The sequence below is a fragment of the Excalfactoria chinensis genome, chromosome 9 (genome assembly GCF_039878825.1).
Source record: "Excalfactoria chinensis isolate bCotChi1 chromosome 9, bCotChi1.hap2, whole genome shotgun sequence".
NCBI lineage: Eukaryota > Metazoa > Chordata > Aves > Galliformes > Phasianidae > Excalfactoria > Excalfactoria chinensis.
In genome coordinates, this window is record NC_092833.1 from 18,916,962 (window position 1) to 18,937,786 (window position 20,825).

The 20,825-nt window shown below is 42.5% G+C and overlaps 1 protein-coding gene across 1 annotated transcript in view; it reads right to left on the reverse strand.

The window, feature by feature from the left end:
• The window catches only part of MME (membrane metalloendopeptidase), a 36,632-nt gene that overhangs the window by 13,342 nt on the left and 2,465 nt on the right, over positions 1-20,825 (reverse strand). Inside the window, exons 2-16 of the mRNA XM_072344309.1 lie at positions 20,072-20,241; positions 18,643-18,678; positions 14,384-14,545; positions 13,509-13,589; positions 12,721-12,816; positions 12,500-12,618; positions 11,857-11,922; positions 8,254-8,388; positions 6,946-7,047; positions 4,097-4,233; positions 3,904-3,997; positions 2,810-2,938; positions 1,780-1,878; positions 670-750; positions 227-330 (exon numbers count right to left, since the gene is read on the reverse strand). Of these exons, the coding sequence (XP_072200410.1) occupies positions 227-330; positions 670-750; positions 1,780-1,878; positions 2,810-2,938; positions 3,904-3,997; positions 4,097-4,233; positions 6,946-7,047; positions 8,254-8,388; positions 11,857-11,922; positions 12,500-12,618; positions 12,721-12,816; positions 13,509-13,589; positions 14,384-14,545; positions 18,643-18,678; positions 20,072-20,231 (1,601 nt within the window). The 5' untranslated portion in view covers positions 20,232-20,241. The remainder of the gene's footprint in view (positions 1-226; positions 331-669; positions 751-1,779; positions 1,879-2,809; positions 2,939-3,903; positions 3,998-4,096; positions 4,234-6,945; positions 7,048-8,253; positions 8,389-11,856; positions 11,923-12,499; positions 12,619-12,720; positions 12,817-13,508; positions 13,590-14,383; positions 14,546-18,642; positions 18,679-20,071; positions 20,242-20,825) is intronic.

Here is a 20,825-nt window from a genome sequence, read left to right on the forward strand (position 1 = left end):
GACTAGAGCTACTCCACAATACTCAGCCTTCCATGCCAACCCCTGATTAAATCATCCTACTGTTAATGTAGGTCCAGCCTTTGAGAAAGGAGCAATGCCCTCCAGCCTGCCCTCTTAATAGGGGAAAAAGTGCAGGAAAGTCATCAAATCTTCTCTGATTCCAACCGTGTACTTCCTCCTGTACAAACTAAGTGAAGATCTATATAAGGTATTTTAAAATACTTACTCCTCTTTGTCCACCTTTTCTCTAAGCTTTTTCAGTCTTTTCTTCTGGGTAAATACTAAATTTTGAATGATGTTTTCAAAGTATTCTTCTTCTTTGTAGTTCAGCTGCAAAGAAAGAGGGAAAAATACTTAGTGGTGGTGTTTGAATTATGCAGGTGGTCCACATCATATTTAGGAGCTAGTTCACATTCATGACCAAACAGATGCAGTCACTGAGTTACAAACATTCGCATCCAGTTCAAACCGTGTTAAATCTGTGTCAGATTTAGGAGAGCTGGACCAAACCTGTATTACACTGCATTTTAATACATTCTTATTTCCTCTATACAACTGAGGACAAGGTTGAGTTATTCTGTGCAGATGCAGATGATTTGGCTATAAAGATAAAGCCACGGTTTCTCTCTTGAGACCTTTTTCTAATGATGTGCTGTTGTGGATGCTTACCTCCTGGTACTCGCTGTTCAGCTTATTGTCATCTGTCATGATCTCATCTGGATAACCAATCCTCTCTCTAATTGCTGTTGCCTAGGGAAAAGACAGTTTGGTGTCCATAGCAAATCTACCCATATTTTCAGATCGGTCATCAATCAGGTGGGCAACTACAGAAACCCCCCAGCTTTACTTATACACAGTTTTTACTTTATTTTATTTTATCACTGAAATCACTGTGAAGTTTATTGTTAATTATAACAGTGGAAATCTTCAGAAAGGGTCTTTTTCCTTCTTTCACCAGTGCGCTTAGAGAAATGTGCACGAGATGCCAGAAGCACTGCAGCGATGCCTTTGAGGTATCAGTTGCAATTGTATTTTTGCAGATTCTGCAGTCTAGAGATGTTTGATAAAGCAGTAATACTTGAATGGTTATTTTTAATGCTATTTTCCTAGGATTCTGTAACACAAAGATTTGGAGGTCCTGCTCTACGATTAATATGAACATGATATTTTCCAAGCATTATTATTTTCATAATAAAACATCATTAGGAACTCAAAGTGGAAGACTTTTTATCCCTACAGTATAACAAATTAGAGGTATAATAAAGTTCTTTCAGTTAGCCAATTCACTGCTCTCTACAATTGATTTTTATTACTCCAGACTTACATGAACTGTCTGAAGCTGCTTCTGCCCTCAAAGGAGAACTCATTAAAGATCCCCAGCCTGTGGTTTAACTTTTTATTCTTTTCCTGCTGCTCACAATAGCTGGTTAAATCACCACAGATCATTTCTTCTCATTTTCAGTATCACTTTCCTGTAGGTGTTCATTTTCTATCCACTTAAGCACAGATTTGCCTGGAAGGTTTTCATCTTTCATATAGATATCTCTTATTTTGTACTCCTACCTCCAGACAGGCCCCTGCCCATGTAATTTGAATCTGACATAAAAAGTCTGCAAGCTGTTGTGCCTCTATAAACAGAAATATATGCATTTATGTAAATATGTGTGTACATATATGTGTATAAAAGCTTTACTGCTTTTCTCTTCTGGAAAACAAACAGTTGCATGCTTATTCTTTAGAGAAACACACAGTATTTCCAGTGTTTAAGGTTTCACTTACTTTTTGTTCTGCTTTCTTTTTGGTTTCCGCATCCATCCAGGTGAGCTCATCTAAGGTATCTATGAAAACACTGCGTATATCTGCAATCATCTCCTCCACCTTGAAAAAAAGCATCAATATGTTACAGACATGTGAAATGATTCTGTTATTTTCCCACAGTTATGGCTTATTGGCTTATGTATTGTTTATTACCACCATCCTGTTTCCCCTGCACTAGCTGACTGTGCTGTTAATGGACCATACTCACATCTGGAGCTCAGGTTAAGGAGCGCTTTCAGCCTGGGAATGGGCACAAGCTCACAAAACATTGCTGATTATTCAGGTTACAAAGGATCTGTCAGATATCCATCTGTTGCACGTCTTGCATCTGATGGGATTATTTCATGTATGTCAACCACAAGAATGGTGTATCTTATGCTTTGATTACAGGAGTGATAGGAAGCAACCACATCTTCATTTCGGGTTTGTTTTAAGACATGTTCCATGTGAGTGAAGGCAGAAAGAACTGATTGTCCCTGTGCTGCACTTTGATGATGCACTTTTGCAGGATGTGATCTGGCAGCAGTGCTAAGAGTAAGCAGTGCCTTGGTTCTAGCAGGGACTGCTCCTTGGTGTTACTGGCTGATGCATGGCCCACTGCTGAGGCAGTCGTGTGCCTTTGGTCAGCTTGGGTCAGCTTGTGGGGCAAGTGGGGTACACAGGTAGCTTCCTGCCTCCAGGTGTGCGCACATCCAGTCTTTGTATTTCACCTTACTTCACAATGTGGTTGTTTGAATGGAAGCAGGCCAGCTCAGAATTAGTAATGCAGAAGTACTTAGGTATCATGGGATGTCTCTCATAGCACACGCATTCTTGTAACTTGTTAGTGGTACACTGCTTGAGGAGCAAACCCGAAGGTTAGGTCTTTTAGGAATTGACCTTGGTATGCAGAGCAGTTGAATCAGAAGTGTAATCAAACCTTCTAAAGAAGCGTAATATGTGACAAAGGATGTTTGCATGGCACACAGGGGTAATTTGCTGGGAGGCTTACCACGTGTTTACTGTCTCCAGCAAAGGCTTCCTGCACATACAGCCGTCCCACTGCATTCTCCATGTTGCCATTGACATAGTTGGCACAGCGACGCCAAACAGCAGTTTCTGACGTAGTGCCATACAGAGCCTGTCAGACAGAAACATCAGAGAGAGCAGTGACCTCAGGGCCCATGGAAGCTGCAGGTGAGCTGATGAGTAGATGTGCCTAATGGATCTTCAGTCAGGGCACCTAGCTCCTTTTTGTACTTATGGCAGCTAAACGGGCTGACTGTGTGAAGGGCATGTCCTCCACAGGCTGGGGAAACAGAAGAATCATTAGCAGTATTCTTTATCTTTTTAAAGCGTGTAAGGGAGAGAGAAGAAAACTGCTCTAAAGGCCAAGAATGGGAGAGGTTAAAGAGGAATGCCTAGAGACAGAGCTCTCAAACTGATCAATTAACATCCATTAACGCCCTCCAGTAATTGTTGCCTTTTTTTGGTAGCAAGTGGAATCTCCTTGAAATGCTGCATGTGTGCATAGAGGTGTTTGCTCTGTCACCAACAGATGAAGCAAAATGGCCTTAACCTGTTTTTAATGCAGCTCAGCAAACTTAAACTCAGAAAGTTCTGCTGGGGCAACAGAAAAGATTTCCATCTGCAGCCTTCGTGGGGCTGCTCAGCGTTTCCTTAAAAGCACTACAATATCTGCAAGGTGGAATGGATGAAAAACAAGGCTGGACCCATCCTGTCTGACTGTGACTCTCCTCCTTCGGATGCTGAGGAATTTCTACCAAGCCAATCCAAACTGTTGCATAATCGCATGCGAGAAAACGGGGCTGTTACTGAAATGACCGTATGTACCATCAGGGGAACAATTCACATTTGGAAATAACAGAGACCAAGTGGCAGAACAGCACCTTTCAGATCCACTGCAGCTCTTACATGCAGGTCATTTAAATGATGTGTACACCGAAGCTTTAGCAAGCACGTCTAGCTTTTGTGCACAAAATTCAAAATGCATTACATTTCATACAGCACAGCCATGACCAGCTCATCTTTTTTGGTTAACAACGATCATTTTTACAACTGGAAAAGAAAGATGAATTTCTGCACCTTACGAAAAGCATTCCTGGTATCCTTGTAGTTACGGCTCAGGCTGTTGACGAGGTCCATTACGAATCGCCAGACCATGTAGTTTTGAAGTTCTCTACGTAATAAAACAGCAATAATAAGCTGGGAATGTGTTTAGGCTTTTGAAATATACTGGAAATAAAATGCAAATTACAAAGATTTCTGCCATACCTACCTGGGAGTGTACTTAGTAAGGATAGGCTTCAGCTTGGTAAGGTATTCTGGGTCATAAACAACCACGTGTTCTGTATTCTCAACATCGATTTGTACAGTTGCCATTATATTATTTATGAATTTTGACCAGTTGAATGCCTGGGAAAGGAAAACACCTTATTTAAGGTTAAATGCTCCAGAAACAGCCTTTGGCTAGTTTTAAAAATACGTCTGCCTTGCATAGTTGTTCTGATCTCTCAACAGCTTCACTACTTGTAAGTACTGTCATCACAGTAACAGCTGATCTGGGATCATTTATATCCCCTGTGCTCTAAAATCCTATGAAAATAGGATGGTAGCCAGCAGAAAGGGCCCAGACATTGTTTTATTTTCAGAATAACGCAATTAAAAACGTGATGGCTCTTTCTATTCAGCCTGGGAAAGCAGGAATGGTATTTTCAGTGAAATTTCACTTATTCCTGTGCTATATATGGCTGAGGTTTTCTAAATCAAAGCATGACAGGAAGCTTTATTTCTTAGCACGGTTTGGCTCTGTGGACGGGAGCAGTACGAAATTTTTCGCAAGCAGACGGTAAGGGCTTGTTCTGAAACATGCTGAAGTCCACAAAGAGCTTTATTTTAATAGGCTTTAAAACAGACACACCGAATCCACTGTCTGTAATGAATTTTCCTCTGTATGCCACAGTGTGATATACTGCAAAAGAAACAGTCTAATAGCAGGTCCATGAGCATCTGACAGCAGGATGCCAGGGCAGACACTTCTCACTAAGATGGGTGTTCTCTATTGTTTCCTGCTTCCCTGGTGCCAAAACCCCACGTGCTTAATGCTGGTATTCACCAGAGCCCACACAGCGCTCACTGAGCAGTACCTGTGAAGATTACTTTCTGTTGTTTTCATCCTGTCCCATCCACCCATGTGAACAGTGTTATTCTACTGTCTGGGCACTCTAAACAGGAAACTCTTGATAGTTTGCTGATAAAACTAATTGCGCTTTGCTTGGTCTTTGGTCAGTGATATCGAGTGCCTCAGAAAGGAGGTGGACGACAGCAGTGGTTGGAGAGCTGGCAGTGCCTTGCTTCCTGGCCGTGTGCTGGGGCTGCATGCTGCCACGGCTCTGCTGCACAGCAGGGCAGGCTGCACACATGGTCACCTCTGAGTCCTCCTGCCTGGGGGGTTCACACCTGCAGCTGATGTTCAGCAATCTGCATTGCGTTACTTGTCCTCTGTGTGGTACAGGCTGGGACAGACAGATCCTTATCCTTCTGCTTGCAGCCTGTGCAGAGCTGTATATTGTGATAGCAATTTACCCGTTCCCTCTGTGAATAAATGACACTGATTTACAGCTGATGCTAAACAGACGACTTTAAATTCCTTATGTAGGCCCACAGTCCATGTCATAGGAGATGAGGCTCTGTGGACCAGTTTAGCTTAGAAAGCAATTCAAATCAGAAGGTTAAAATCATAATCAAAACTGTAGAGCCACGTTGTGATTTTAGCAGGCTGGCTGGGTACTCATAGTGGGAAGGAAGGTGCCGCATTTAAGAAAAGCAAATAATCCTTGTGCTTCCTTTGAAGAAAAAAACCTCATGTTGTTAATTTTTGAAATGTTTGCTATGCTGATCTGTTTGAAAGGCAGGGGGGATTTTTTTCCCTGCCTGGTTCCCTTGAGAGGAAAGCAGGAGGGGGTAACATCTTGTATCAGACAAACTCTAGCTGAAGAAATCAGATAAGCTTTCAGGAATAGATTCTCTTCAGTTCTGAAAGAGAAGCACCAAATCTAAAGCTAATTTTAGGAATAATTGCTGTTCTATCCTTAGGCCTTTACAACAACAGCACCAACTCCCATCATGTGTCTTTTGAGCATTTTTGGATAAATTTAGAGCAGATGATTACTGCTGATCTGCAGTACTCCCCAGAAACTAAAAATAACCTGGGCAATACCGTCCTGTGAACAAGTTAGCTTCTGACATGATGATTGCATTCTGACATTATGACTGTAATGGTAACTTGTCAAGTTAGATCTGTGGGAAAAGGTAAATTATGAAACTAATTGAGTTAGGCAGAATGGAACTGTCATCTAATTTAAAACTGAAGAATTTCAAGTCAATAAAAATAGCAGAGACTGTGAAACTGGGGTAGGAATAATCTTATTTCATTGTACCTCGGTAACTGCAGCCAGGCCCTGCTAACCTGCTTGCTGTGTGCAGGACACGGAAGGAAATGCTGTGTATGATGAACACGGGCAGGTCTGGTAAGCGAGCTGTTAGTGGGATGGCACACCTGCATTATCATATCTTTAGATACCCTTTAGCCGGACTTTGTGGTGCCACGAATTAAAGGTCATGCTGTGTAAGTGGCACATGACTCAGGACAGGAGACAGTTCAGAGCTGAAATGTCCTGCAAGAGCAACAGTGGGAGGAACAGGCAGAATTTTCCTCACGTATGGTCATAATTTCCAGGGCTCCTTTCTGCTTGCTTTGGATGATCATCCCATAGGGGAATGCTGGGGAAAAGGAGGACCTTTGGGTCTGAATCTGTAGCTCTGGATGAACAGAGGGCCTGAACAGTCAGAAACAATCGTACAGCATGCTGGAGAGAATCGCTGACTGCAGTCTTTTTGGTCTCTTTGTGTTGAAGCAGAGGTGCAAGATCTGCCTCCAAGTCAGCAAAAACTGGGTATGGAAGCACAGGCTTCTATACATAGTGTGATTCAGCAGATGTTTAAGTAATAGGTGGTGCAATGCAGGAATCTTGTTTGTCTTAAAATTTGTGTAAGATCAAGAAAAACACGTCAAGCTTCATTGCTGAATCTCATCAGCCAAGAATATCAATATTAATTATCACTTACCATATTATTTATTTCCAGTGAAAAGTTGTTCTGGAGTTGTGCCAGCGTCATTTTATTGTACAGCAGAAGTGGATCCGTTCTATCTTCAGTCTTCGTCGTTGCCTATCAGAGTTAACAAGGAGATTGAGTCAGCTCACAGGAATCTTGGTAAGCAGCAGCAGAAAGCAAACATGGTGGTTTCTGACTTCATACGTCACTACGAAAAGTTTGCAAAACTGCAGAACACGTCCTGTGTGCGTACGGGCAGCATTTCTTTGGGCACCGTGTGCATTGTGGTCAGTGTGCTTGTGCTGCTGAGTTCCCTCTGGCTCCACTGCAGGCCATTTGTGTAGCAGCACTGTGCCTGCAGTGCTGTACCAGGCAGGTCTGTCTAAAAGTGAGGCAGTGGCCACTTGTACTCTTTATCAGCAGCCCCCGCTGCAGGGAAATGCCGCTTTTGTTTCCTTTCTTACTCCCCTTCAAATCTTTCCCCAAGAAATTCCTTTCCTTTGAATAGTTTCCTATCTCTGATCTAAACCCTGAAGTGTGTTTCTCAGGAGAATGTGAAGTAAATGAAAGTCAGATGGTTTTAGTTTATACAAATGGAGTGGTCGGGTCTGCCTCTGCCAAACACATGCCCTCGCTATCAGCGTAACTTACAAAACCAGCTGAAGCTAGGAAATCTCTATTTTGACTGTTTCACAGTCATCCCCGGCTTCAGGTGCTTTTGGAATGTTCAGTAATCACAGACCATGAACGCTTTCATTTCCACTTGTTTTTCTCAGTGCAGGTTTAAATTCAGCTGTTTCTCGCAGGCACACTTTCTGGAGAATGGGCATTTGATTAAAAATGCACTTGAAACAATCAGCATTGTGGAGCAGCTTGTGTGGGACAAACATTACTTTGTGTTGCGTGGCAAGCCAAGGGATGGGGATCAGCTGCTCTGATAACCAAGCAGCCTGCTTGGAGGAAAGGACACAAGAAAAGAGGCTCCAGCAGCATCTCCTAAAATGCTCTTTCTATGGCAAAACAGAAACCAAGCCTGTCTGTTGCCCTCTTTTCTCTTGAAGGGCTTCTGTGAACAGTTTAGGATGAAGTAGTTTGTTATTTGTGGAAAACAGCTAACTCCTGTTTGCCTTGCTCATCAGAAGGCATGTCTTAGTATGTGTTCTTCTTAGGTATTCCAGACCATGGGTACTTCTGGTCGGCATTTGATCCCACAGAGTAGCACAAGCGTGTAACTTAACAACTCGCTGCACAGTTAGTTGGCTTCCTTATGTATGGAGGGGGTCAGGTATTTAAAGGTACTTTGAAAATCAGTTTTCTTACGTTAGCAATCTCTTTCTCCAGGTCCATGACTCTCTTCATTTCTTCAGCAACCTGGGTCTCATTGAAAGAAATGTTTCTTTCTTGTAGGATTAGTTTAGCTACAGAAGTCATGAAATCAACGTAGGCAGAACATGCCTGCAGGGAAAAACACAGATGGTTTAAAGACAGAATTCTTCAAAGAATATCGTGATTTCAATTAGAATTTTGTCCTCACTTTACGATCCGTGTGTGGCTCTTCATCTCCTCCTTTGATAACTGTACAGCAATTGATTCTCATATACTGCCAGATCACAAACAGAAGCGTGAGAGTTCCCTCATGGAAAAGTACTGTGCGGTTTGTAGCACTGTTCAGACCTAAGCACTGTCAACTGCTGCACTGTGTTTTCATTACTTAAAATGAGACGTTTGTGGGTCCGTATTTAAACGACCACCTGTGCTTTTTCTAGTTCACTTTAATTACGGCTTCCAAAAATACTGTGTCCAAAGAGCAGAGTTCCCAGAAACATTAAACCCAGAGAAATGATGCTGGACTGTGTGGGATTGCTGCTGTGGGCACATTATCCCAGAAGCAGCAGCTCTTGTGCGGCTACCTGGAACATCCAGAAATCGTTTTGCTGTGTCTGAGTTCAGGAGAGCTTCCTACACTGCAGATACTATCGTATACATGAAGTTTAATATATCTCAATGCACCAAGGATAGGAAAGGAAACATAGAAGTATATTCCTTAAATGGTACGCTGTGAAATATCTTGAGATCTTAATTTTATTCCAGTTCTTCTTTGATAAGCCGCTCTCAATTTTCTTTCAACCAAAATGCTGTTTTCAATATGCTTTATAAAGGCAAGGTGAATACATATTAAATTAGCTGTAATAATCCATCTGTTTTAGGCAAGATATCTTCATCTACTGGAACACTGGGAATAGTAGGATTAATAAGGTGTGCACGGTTGATTAAACAGAAATCTTTTGGTGTGTCCAGTAACCTAAGGCAGCAGGGTGCAGCCTTTCTAGTGAATGCTTACATTTATATGGTCATTCTGATGGCTCCTCTCTTTGCCATCTATCTCCTGTCAGCCTCCCCTTCCTGCAAACAGCACCTGCGTGTGCTGGAAAGCCAGGCAGCTCATGAACAGTATTGACAGCAAGAGTTCAGAAGGAAAGGTGGCTCACAACTGAACTCCGTGTTATTTTTAAGTAAGGCAGATTGATTTATCAGAGAGAAAAGCCCATTAAACCACTGACAGCTACGTTAACTCACAGAAGAGAATGCATAGCAGGCCTGCAAATACCATTCTAAAATATCCAAATCCATTCGCAGTTAAGAATATATGTCTTAATACAAACATTGCCCCAAACCAGCAAGTGAACAGGAATCTCCAAGTACCAATCACTGCACTTTATTTTTGGCTTGAAGGTAAAGATCACTGCATGTCACAGAGCGGACAGTTAAGTCAGCTAACTTCAGATGGACTGTATACATTTCTCAGATATTGTAGAGGGAACTTAGGTGTCACAGTAACTCCTGTCAGAGCATTCTCTTAATACAGAAGAAAACAAGTTGTCAAAATGACAGAAGTTGCACTTGCAGCTCAGTGGTTGGAAGTACTGACAAAGCCAGAGGTTGAAGGGCAGGAGGCAGTACCTGGTTTGCTGTATGCAGCTCAAAGAGTAGAATGAGACAGCAGGAAACAGAGCCAAGCAAAGCTATCAGAGGGCAAGGACTGAAGGGAAGAACATCTCTCAAATGAAGCACTCAGGCTTCTAAAACAGTTCCCAGAATCACAGAACACCCAGAAGATCAGTAGGGCCAACCTTCATGGGGACGGGGAGCCTAGATGGGATGATCTGTCCTTGTCCTATTGCATATTAACGCTGCTGGTGGAGGCTGTTCCAGTCTCTGGCTGTTCTTTATCTGCCTTTCAGTGACTAATCTGTGTTTCTTTTTTTAAAATGCTTCCCCCCTACAGTCCCGAAGTGGAAAGCAGTGTGATACCTCACGGTAGGGCAGAGTTCAGAACAGAAACTGTGGTTTCTTGTGCTGCAGAGGGTGCAGTGCAGGAAAGGGAGCAAACTAAGATGTGTGATCTACAGGCCATGGTAACGTGGTGATAATAGAGCTGAACAGTAAACATGATTTAATGTAATCTCAATTATAGTGTAAACGATTAGCGTGTCAGCAAAACACCTATAAAACAACATGCTTAATGTGCTTTTCATAGTTTCTGTGTTTAGTTACCCAGAAGAAAACTGACTAATTAAAGGTCACTGTGGTAGCACTTCCAGCTGCTCAGCCCTCACACACACCTCAGCCCTCGAAGGCATGGAGCACTACCATGGCTGTGAGTGACACACAGGGTCAGTGCCTACAGGTTAATGAAATTGTGTACAAACAATAACATGAATTAAAGGCTATGAGAGATTGTAAGTATTTAAAGCAGTTCATATGATATCATAGTTTAGCTGATTCACTTTCATTAGGCAATTAACTGAGGGGACTGTGGTCTTTTCAAATCTTTTGTGCAGTAAAGTGTGATCTTTGTTCCAAATGGTTGTGTTTTTCTCTTCCTAAGCCTATTAGTGATAATAAAAGTCATTTCCTGAGGTGATTAGATTATGTCTTCTGACTTAGGTTGGCTCCAGCCAGTGGATCCTTTCACTCTATGCCCATCATGGGCATGAGAGCAGCAGTAAATGTGTGCTATCTGGACTAACCTAACCTTATCCCTGGACTCCACTGTCACCCTCAGCATTTGCTGGTTGATGCCAGTCAATCATAGTTCAGCAGGCATGATTTTGTGATCATTGAACAGAGGTGATCCATTAACACTTCTAGCTATCTTAATATGGGCTGTCTCTTGATTCAGCTGTAAAGCCTAGCAGATGTGTAATAAAGGTAAACATTTAAAGCTTATTTCCTTTCAAGAGGTCCTAAAAAAAATTCCAAGTAGCTGCTCATGCAAGAATTATGTGGGAAAACTACTGTTTCTTCCAGATGTGTGTTAATTAGAAGAGGAAAAAAAGGGAATGAGTAATGAAGGCAGCGAGACAGGTTGGGATTTCTGAGGCATAGTGATACTAGAGGAATATGCAGGCTCCTCATCCAGTGCTGAGACAAGTGGTTAATACTGGCAGCTGGAGCCAAGATGGAAAGCACTTGGCTCCTAGTGCAGCCAGGAGGTCAAACAAGGACACTAACATTAACGGCGTAATAATATAATACCTCCTCTTCGGGACACTTGTGCTGCCTCCCATCCTTAGCTCATTTATTTCTATTTCCCCCTAGTCTCATTCATCTGCTTTTTGCTTTTCCTTTCCTCCTAGCTCCTGATTTCTTGCCTCCTTGCACACTTAGCCAGTTTCTTCCTCCAGTCTCACACATTGTTCTCACCTGCACATCAGCCTTGTTTAAATGCTCATAACTACTGCCTTTCTATTTCAGTTTACCCGATTCTGCCAGTAATGGTTCCCAGTGTAGTATTAGAGTCAGTCTGGGGAGAGACCGTTCCAGTTCTTTGCCAGCCTCACTCTTGGCAGGTACACCTGCCTTGAAAATACAGGCTAAAAACACTGGAATGTAGTCAGTGATGTGTCAGCTCCATCTTACCTCCTGGTATGCACCTGTGCATTCATAGTAGTCACGAGAAGGCAGGCCAAGCCCAGGTTGGTCAATCTGTAAATGAAAGTAAAAGTTAACAAGTGTGTACGGACAAAATGGCACAGCATTCTGCTGTTCTTTGGTCAGTTGCAGGCTGCTGATGCTTCACTCTGGCAGTGTTATCCTCTGCCTTACCGGGAGTTCCTTTCCTATCCCCTTGCACCCCTTTCTTTCTTTCCACTCTCCTTGCCCTTCTTGTCTTTCTCTTCAGACTTTTTTCTGTTGCTGTGTGTGCATGCTATGTGTAATCCATGCCAAAACAGTGGATGTACAGAAAAGAGTCCACACATAAGCAGGGCAGCTCCTGCATCTTTGCAATTCATACATGCAAAGTAGCCAAGGATCTCTGTACCCAGGTACCTCCCTGAGAATAACGATGTATCAGTGCAGTGAATAAAAATTATTAACCCTGAAAATGGACAGGGCACCAGCAAACCAATAAGGGAAGCTGAACTACAGAGATCCACAAGCGTCTACACACAGTAACATTCAAACCAGTTATATTTCTCTGGGCTAACATGCACGTCTGTGCTCCCTGGTTCTTTTGCTACACTTAAACGATGAGCAAGGCAGTGCCATCAGGCAGACTTACATGAATGATGTGTGCTGTGGAATTCTTATCGTCTGTGCCAACAAAAAAGTTAATAAGGACCTTTTTCCCATATCTGGCGTTGAGCAGTGCAATAGCTGTCTCGGCTGTCCAGGCAGCACCTGGGCAAATGAAAGGTGCTCTCAGTCTTCTTTTTGGTAAACAGTGACAAATAAATCACTTAGGATTTTAACAGAGAAGGATGCGGACTCTGATTATCTTACCGTAGGAAGACTCCCAGTTGTTTGTTGCTACAGGCCAGTCAGATAAATTTGCCAGGAGTCTGATTAAAGGCATTCCACCTCTGCTATCGATGGTTGCTTTTGGAACAAATGAAATGAATTAACGCAGCATTTTAGAGCATACAAATGCTGTACAGTTGTAATGAGCTCAGAGTTCTGAACCTGAGGGCTCTTTTCACCACCAGCACAGCAGAGTTGTGTTCTGATGTACGCCTCTTCTTTAAGATTTCAAATACATTTCAGCCATGACTGCAAACAACTTAGGCAGATCCCTGGGACCGTGGCACTGAAGAAGTACCTTGTTTCAACTATAAGTAGAACTTACTTAAAATAATAGCTTTGAGAAATATTCATCATTTTATGGAAAACATAAAGAAGTGTGCGAGCAGCACTGCTGTTTGATTGCAGCTCGTAGTGACAGCACCTGGCTCAAATGCTTGGAGTAAACGATCTCTGTGGCTTTATAGAAGCTTGACATGCCAGAGATTTTCTACCTGATCTCTTCTAAGACAGAGTGAATTCTTATTTAACTGAAAGGACTTCAGTTTAAATATCTGCATTGCTCAGGAGTAACGCGGACACACTTAAAACATCAAAGCAATTCAAACAGGACATACAGCACTCATTGTACCACTGTTTCTTATGTAGCTCTCTGAAACTCCAGAAGAATTTCTGATAAATTCTGTGCTGAAACTACAAGTAGAGAGACGCAGCTCACTTTGGGATCGTTCTTATGTAAGCTGTATGCAATAAGTACAGGAGGAACTTACTTTCATTTATGCACGATCTGTACAGAGTTTTTGCCTTCTGCACTGCTGTTATATCATTGCTGCTCGGTGTGTCGAGGACATCTGGAACACACAGCAAATATACCTTAATATCTGATCCTTACTAGAGAGGAAGGAACCGTGAGCCCCTGTCCATGCCTGCCCTGCTGTCACACTGGGCTGCTGGCTCTCCTTGCCCCGGGGCAGCCCACATTATGCACTGCTCCATAGAAACAGAAGCCTCAGCAAGACTGTGACATCGTGAACCACAAACCTGGTAAAAATAGGAGCTAAGCAAGGAAAGGACATTCAGCCTCCAGAGAGGTTTTGAGAATCTTTTGTGAGTATAAACTCAGTGATTTCTTTGACTCTGTTACTTTAGTCTGAAAAAAGGGAATATGGATAATTGGAGAGTGTTACTTCTTATGGAAAAAGAAATGTTGGTAAGTCTATGGTGTGACTTCTAGAGAAATGCTTCCAGCTCTTTGAGGTGTAGCGGATGGAATACAGATCTGCAGGACAGGGCTGCCAGAGAGCAGCTTCCAGCATCACAGCTGACTTCCTTTGTCACCTGGCTTCCCTGCTACTGTTATTTCATGAAAGTAATTACACGAATTATATTGCGCAGATGGGCACGCAGAGTTCAGGTATCAGAAAGGTCAGGTCAAGTCAGCTCTGCTCCAGTGTCAGGCACAACAGTGTAACTTTCAAGGTATTCTCCAAGCAACCAGTTTGTGGTGGATTATCCTGATCTGGGCATGAAGAAAATGAAATACTTAGTAGTATTTTAAGCTTTGCTAGATAACCACACCTTGTTAGAATTACATGTAGGCCAAAGAAGAAACTTTATATAGTCCACAAACATAAACCCTACTGACCTTTTAAAACAACTTCTAGTTCATCTCTTAAAATGTCAAAGTTGCTATAACGGGAGCTGGTTTCTGGAATGACGTTCCTCTTCAGCCATCCTCCACAGGCATATTGGTAAAAATCCTTGCAGGGCTCTGCAGTGGTGTCCATGTTCTCAATGATTCGGGCTGCTGCAATACAGGACAAACCAATGTGTAAGGGCTTTTTGGGGAATGGCAACGAATGCATTTATTTGCTCTGAAGAGGAAATTACTTTCCCTGTTGTTTAGAGTAGGCTCCAGCTTACTTCAGTGTTTTAGGCCAGGCCGAGTACTGGTCAATAAAAAGTAAACTACCCAGTAAGTTTAGGAAGTGTCTGTCTTGGAAATCAAAACTTGTCTGGACAGATCTTGAACAACTCAGTACCTGACACTGCATTAAGCAGGGCGATGGTACTGGATGATGTCTAAAGCTCACTCCCAGTTCCAGCTCTTCTGTGACTGTGTAAACTCTGCTGTCTCATTTTCTTTCTAGTTTGTTGTGTTCTATTTAGGGGTAAGTGGATGTTTTGAATGCTGTGCTTTATTCCTGTCCTAGGTCTGCCTCTTTGCTGTAACAGAGGCAGGCTGACAATTATTGCCAAGCTCTTTCATTTTAAGGGCATCCTTAGGAATCCCTTTGTCAGACTGGAGCATCTAGAGGGCAGCACTGTCCTTTGGGTTGTCCTGACATGTGAGTCGAGTAGCAACAACCTCAGCAGCCAGGACTTTGACATCACAGCAGGCTCTTTCAGTGCATTGTGCCAACCTTGCCACAACCCTGCCAGGTAATGGTGAGCTGGAAAAATCTTCTGACACCAAGACAATGTAATTCTTAGCCACTCTACTTTCACTTTTGGAGAAAAGAAAAAATAGCAACAACAAAAACAAACTAAGAACTAGAAGAAGTTTACGTCTTGTGTACATCTGGCAGCTTACTAACTGTCTGTAAATCAGCCTTGCTTGAACACTCAGGTTGCTCTACTGGCAGTCAGTATCTGTGCAATCTTTCATTTCTACTGCTGTGATATTAAAATTATCTATTGTAACATTTCTGCTGTGGAGCCCAAAGCAGCCAATGTCAGCACATCCCATTTTATGAACTCATTTAAGGTTAAATGCTGTGAAAAGACAGAGCTGAGCCATGGGAACTGTAGTCTTTCACTCTTCATGCAAGTTTTCCTTCAGAATACACACTTCAGTTATTGCCCCCAAAAACACTCACTTCAAGTGTGTAATTTGCACACCTGATTCCCCAAATAGACAGTGATTATTTGCGATTATTACCATGAATAAACTAAAATCAGTGAAACGTGGTTTTGCCATCAATGAAGCCCCGAAGCGTATGCGTGGTGCCAACACATGAGCTGCCCTTCTGGAATCAGTGGGACCTCTTAGGCTGGACAGACTCCTAGAGATGCAGTAAGTTATTTATGAGGTAATACTTGGGCCCAGTGGAGTGTTCAAGCCTGAGCACTGAGATGTTTTTGTGCTGGAAGTCAGAAGTGCGAGACTGATGAGTGTTTTGTTACTTAGTTCTAGCAGAGTCACTCATACAAGTACAGAAAATTCAGCGCAGCCCTTTTCCCTGGCCCTCTGTATTGCTCTGATGAACCAAATGTTGGTTCTATTTCTGTGCTTAACATGTTTATTCAATTTCCTAGCTTGCACTGAAGAGCGTAGAGACTTGTTTGAACTCCTCTTAATGATTAATTTTATCATAGTTCTCATTATTGCCAGTTGTTGCTTTAATAGCTTACAAATAAAGTAATAAAGTTGAGATAACAACTAGTGACCTGAGAAGGATGTGGGAGAATCACTGTGTGCTTGCCTGGGTGCCATTAATAACAGAGATACGAACATTTCCTGTTCTCATCAGTGCTGTCTGAGCTCAGGCAGTGTGCATCAGGCCATGTGTGTCAGCACAGAAACACGTACATATACACAGATGCACAGATGACGTGGTATCCTCATGTGCTACACAGCAATGGATTTCACAAGCATCACCATACAATTACTGGTGTTCCATGCTGTGTATAACCAATCGAATTTTCGTTGTATTTTGTTCTAATGCTCATCTATTTGAAGCTCTTCCAATTAAAGGTGCTATAAATTCTGTCAGTATTTTCACTTGATTCATTCTCAGTGGGTTGTTCTATGGCAGAGACTTTAAACGTATCGCACAGTTCTGGTGTTAGACATCACCGCCTCACTTAATGTCTATTCCAAATTGTATTTCCTGAAAGACTTCAATGGAACTTCCAATGTTAATACTCCTTGCTCTCTATCTGTATAACTTTGTATGTCATTCCATGTGGTCTGGAAAGAGAGCCCAAACCAAACATGGAACTGCTGCAGAATCCTGATTTCTGCTAGTATTAAACTTGTGGAGTCATCCCGCTGAGGTGAAGCAGCAGCGACACGTTTTATTTCCCTAGTTCAAGAACCTTCTGGGTTTGTTTGTTTTCTTTTTAACATGAAAGTTGATTTATTTTGTTCTTTCATCATGCAGTTCTGAATATCTTTCACAACTACATCACGAAGCTCTGTGCGCAGTGAAGGCTCAAGCAGATGCCAGCCAACCACAGATCAGTGTCTGATCATGGAGCCCAGGACTCCCCCACTGCAGGGGCCACCTCACTGCACTGACACTTCCCTCCCATGTAAAGAATCTGACAGTTATATTTTACTTAACGGTCATACAAGTTTGGAGGAGACCCAGCACTTCTATAGCATTTTCTGCCTTAAGTGCATTATATCATTGTGGGACAGTGAAATCTTGTTTTGTTTTACTCAAACTTCTTATTGTATTTCAGGAATGTGTTGCTGAAAATGAGCACCTTGAGTGACTAAAAAAGCTGCAATGGAATCAGAAAACGGATCTGATCGTTTTTCAGACCCCAACATGAGCCTTCACGATGGTAGAAAAATCCTTTGTAAGTATGACTAGAATACAGTGATGGCCACCTGAAATAGATCCTATAAGAAACCTAGACTGTGCTGATGGTGGCAATATACGGTCATTGAGACAACAGGCTGTGCCAGGGCTTCACCAGGCAATGACTGCACAGGACTCGGGCGTGGTGAAGATACTCCCACTACTGTCTGAAGTGAGACCTGAAAGGAGCAGCACCAGGCAAGAAAGGAAACAAACAGAATGATGCTCCTGCATTGTTTCTGGTGTGCCTGAAAGTCTACACGGGACCTGTGAATCCAAGTGTTTTGGAAGCCTCTGGTGCGGTGCTGTGCACTCAGATTCCTTAACAGTTTACTTAGTTTGCATTACATAAACCCTGGCTTGAAAACACATTTTTTCTGGATGCTGACTGTCGAAACCTGTATGAGTGCTCACAGCTCTCCCTGTGTCTCTTACTGACACGGTGGGTCTACGCCTTCTCCTGGGGCTGTCTTTTCCCTTGAATCCCAGAGAGGCCAGTCATGAGGTTCAGAATTCACACAGAATTTGTCAGTTCCACTTGACATGAAGATAACACGCGGATCTCAGTGTATCTTGATGCTTTTCTATTAACACTACTGATGCAGCACATCTCCAAAATGCAGCAGGCAGTGCGGAATATTTCACTCCAAGGGCTCTGACTTGACTAAGATGGCATGTAAATATATCTGAAAACATCATGGATTTTTTTTACCATTAAGAAAGAGGGGAAAGGGAAAACGTGGCTAATTTCTGCCTTGAGGCTTTTTAGTAGATTTCTAGTGAAATTCAGACCAATGTGTAAATGGAGGATTTTTTCTGCAGTTCAGGCCTAACTGAAGAATGCCGTTAGCTGGGCAGCCAATAAAACACACAGCTTTTCCTGGACATGAAGACTAATTCTGCCTCTCCTCAAACAGCAACATGGCATCTTGAAGAGCTATTAGCAATCAAGACTCTCCTTATAGGCATCTTCAGAGGCACAGTGTTTCAGTGCACGCTGTAGCACTGACTAAATGCTGACTTGGGGGTGAGGAAGAGCTGTTTTCTGGTTCACTGAAATCATTTTCTGCAGCTGGAGGTGTTTTTTGGAGAGTCTGCTTCTGAGTCTTGAGCCAGCCTGACCCTGATGACTTTATAAGACTTGGCAATATCACGTCATGAGGTTTTACATTACAAAGGGAATTATTTGGGATAGCAGATCACATGCCTCCATGTGCTGCATTTGTCTGCAGTGAGCTGGTAACATTATGTGGCTGTCATTTTGCTTAAAAGTACAGATGTGTATTTAAAACATGGGTATGTTTGTTCTTACCTGACTTTATGCAGTCTGATGTCTTGCAAACCCCATCTAGGAAACAAAGCAATCATACCTTTAACAATACTTACTAACATACCTTTAACAATACAATACCTTTAACAATTTCTACTCAATACAATAAAAGCTACTGTAAATTTTACTTTCATTGACAGTCACTTTGGAAATTGCATTTAACTGCAGAGTACAGTGAGATAAAGGTAAAAGAAATGCATGCATTAAGAACCTGAAGTTGATAGGATCTGGCTCTAAAAATGCTGTTATCCTCATCCCCTTGGGGCTCTCAGTGCTGGTACCCACCATGCACGGTCATCTGAAGCAAAGGTTCTATCAGTCAATTGGAGGTGGTAAACATTTTATTTCAGAGGAGGAGAAATTTGGAGAAAAATAGAAAATGGACTGAAAACAGTCCCAAAGTTGGTGTGAATGTAGCGGTTCTTTGCAGTGACAAAGAGGAGGATTTGGGTGGACATGCTGCCACGTTCACTGTGCAGCCCTGTGAGCAAAATCCACGGCTCCAGAACACAGAGATTTCCTTCTGAGATTCAGAAATACGGCACTTCTTGCTTTTCATTTCAGAAGGGCATGTTTTCCATTCCAAAAATGGGCAATACAGTAGTAAAAAGTTTGAGGAGAATTATTAAGTACTTTAAAAAGGTCATTTCTAGCGTAATTAAACATTCGTTAAACACCCACAAAGTGGAGTTTTGAGCATTCCTGTATTTTCCACTCCAACCAAAATAACCGTATTTCTGCCTAAACTGAACTATTCTCAGATGTTTTGGTACGGCTGCTGAGATGCAAAACCTTCTGTGTGACTGCACTCAGAGTCCTTGTCACAATGCACCATGAGTGGAAAAAAGGGGATTTTCACCTATACAGGAATGTGGAGGAAGCTCTGCAGTTCGGGGCTCTTTGAAAGGATTCTCTTCTGTAGTTTCCGCTTACCGAAGCATTAATTACAAACAGAAGTAGCTCTAAATCCAAACAAGCAGATGGTCTGTGTTTCCCACCACTTTGCATGAGTTAATGTGCAGAGTCCCAGTTGTGTGTCAGTGTGCAGCAATACAGAGTGTGGATGCAGTGTTACAGCTCCTGTCACTGCATCATGCTGTGTAATGACATACATGCAAAGCATGGTGATGGTGGAGCTGCTGCAAATGATTTTGGCACAGTCTTACAGCATCAGGCAAATATTCTGAGCTGACCATTTAAAACTTCCCTAATGTCTTCTGTAGTGCAGCTATGTGACACTGTGCTACATCGACTTTCCTAATACAGTGTTTTAATATACTGAATCTTCAGTATTTTTTTTCCCCAGTATGAACAGCTGGATTCCATTTGATAAAGCCTTTTTGCATAATTGCTTAAAATGCTTTTATATTAGCACGTATTTGTACAATCTAAGACATCTGCGTGTACTCACCATCGTATGTAGCATACAGGACTATCATTGTGATTGCCACAATAGCCAGCAGAATCACTACAACAGTTAGCCCTATTTCCAGGCCGCTCCATCGCAGTTTCTTCTTTGGTTTTGGAGTGTTCATCTCAGTTATATCCATCTGACTTTCTGACTTGCCCATAACCCAGTGTCTGAAAAGGAAAAGGGAAAAGTCACTGGAGAACGCTGAATCGCAGGTCTTGGAATTGGCTCCTCAGCTGCACAGCATCCAAGATGCTTCCTGGGTGAATTTCCACACTTGCCCAGAGTTTATCTGTAACAGTGCTGGAAAGTCACGGCACTGAGATGTGTGTCCTCTCCTGCTGCCCACACGCAGTGCGTACCATGTGCCTGCTGTCTGCAGGAACAGAAAGGTGCTCTTCCTTCGTGCTAAGAGGCCGCCGAACAGAAAAGGAGAGCCAACAAACCAAACGCTGCTTTTAAAACTCACCGTGTAATTTAATCTTGTGTGATTGTACAGGAATTCACAAGGAAGCAGAGGCAAGTCCCTCTCCTGAATAAAAATTAACTTAATCTGCCAGTTACTTATCTCGTGCCAAAGGTCAAAATATACCATTGTGCTTCGCTGTCATCTTTTAAAATCTGGTGTAAGCAGTTCTTGACTGCAGCTTTACGGCTGTCACTAAAAATAGCAAAAAAAAAAGAAAAATAAGTCAGCCTCTGCTGGGAGCATGCCATATTGACAGCGCAGAGATTGAGGCTTCACAGTGATAAC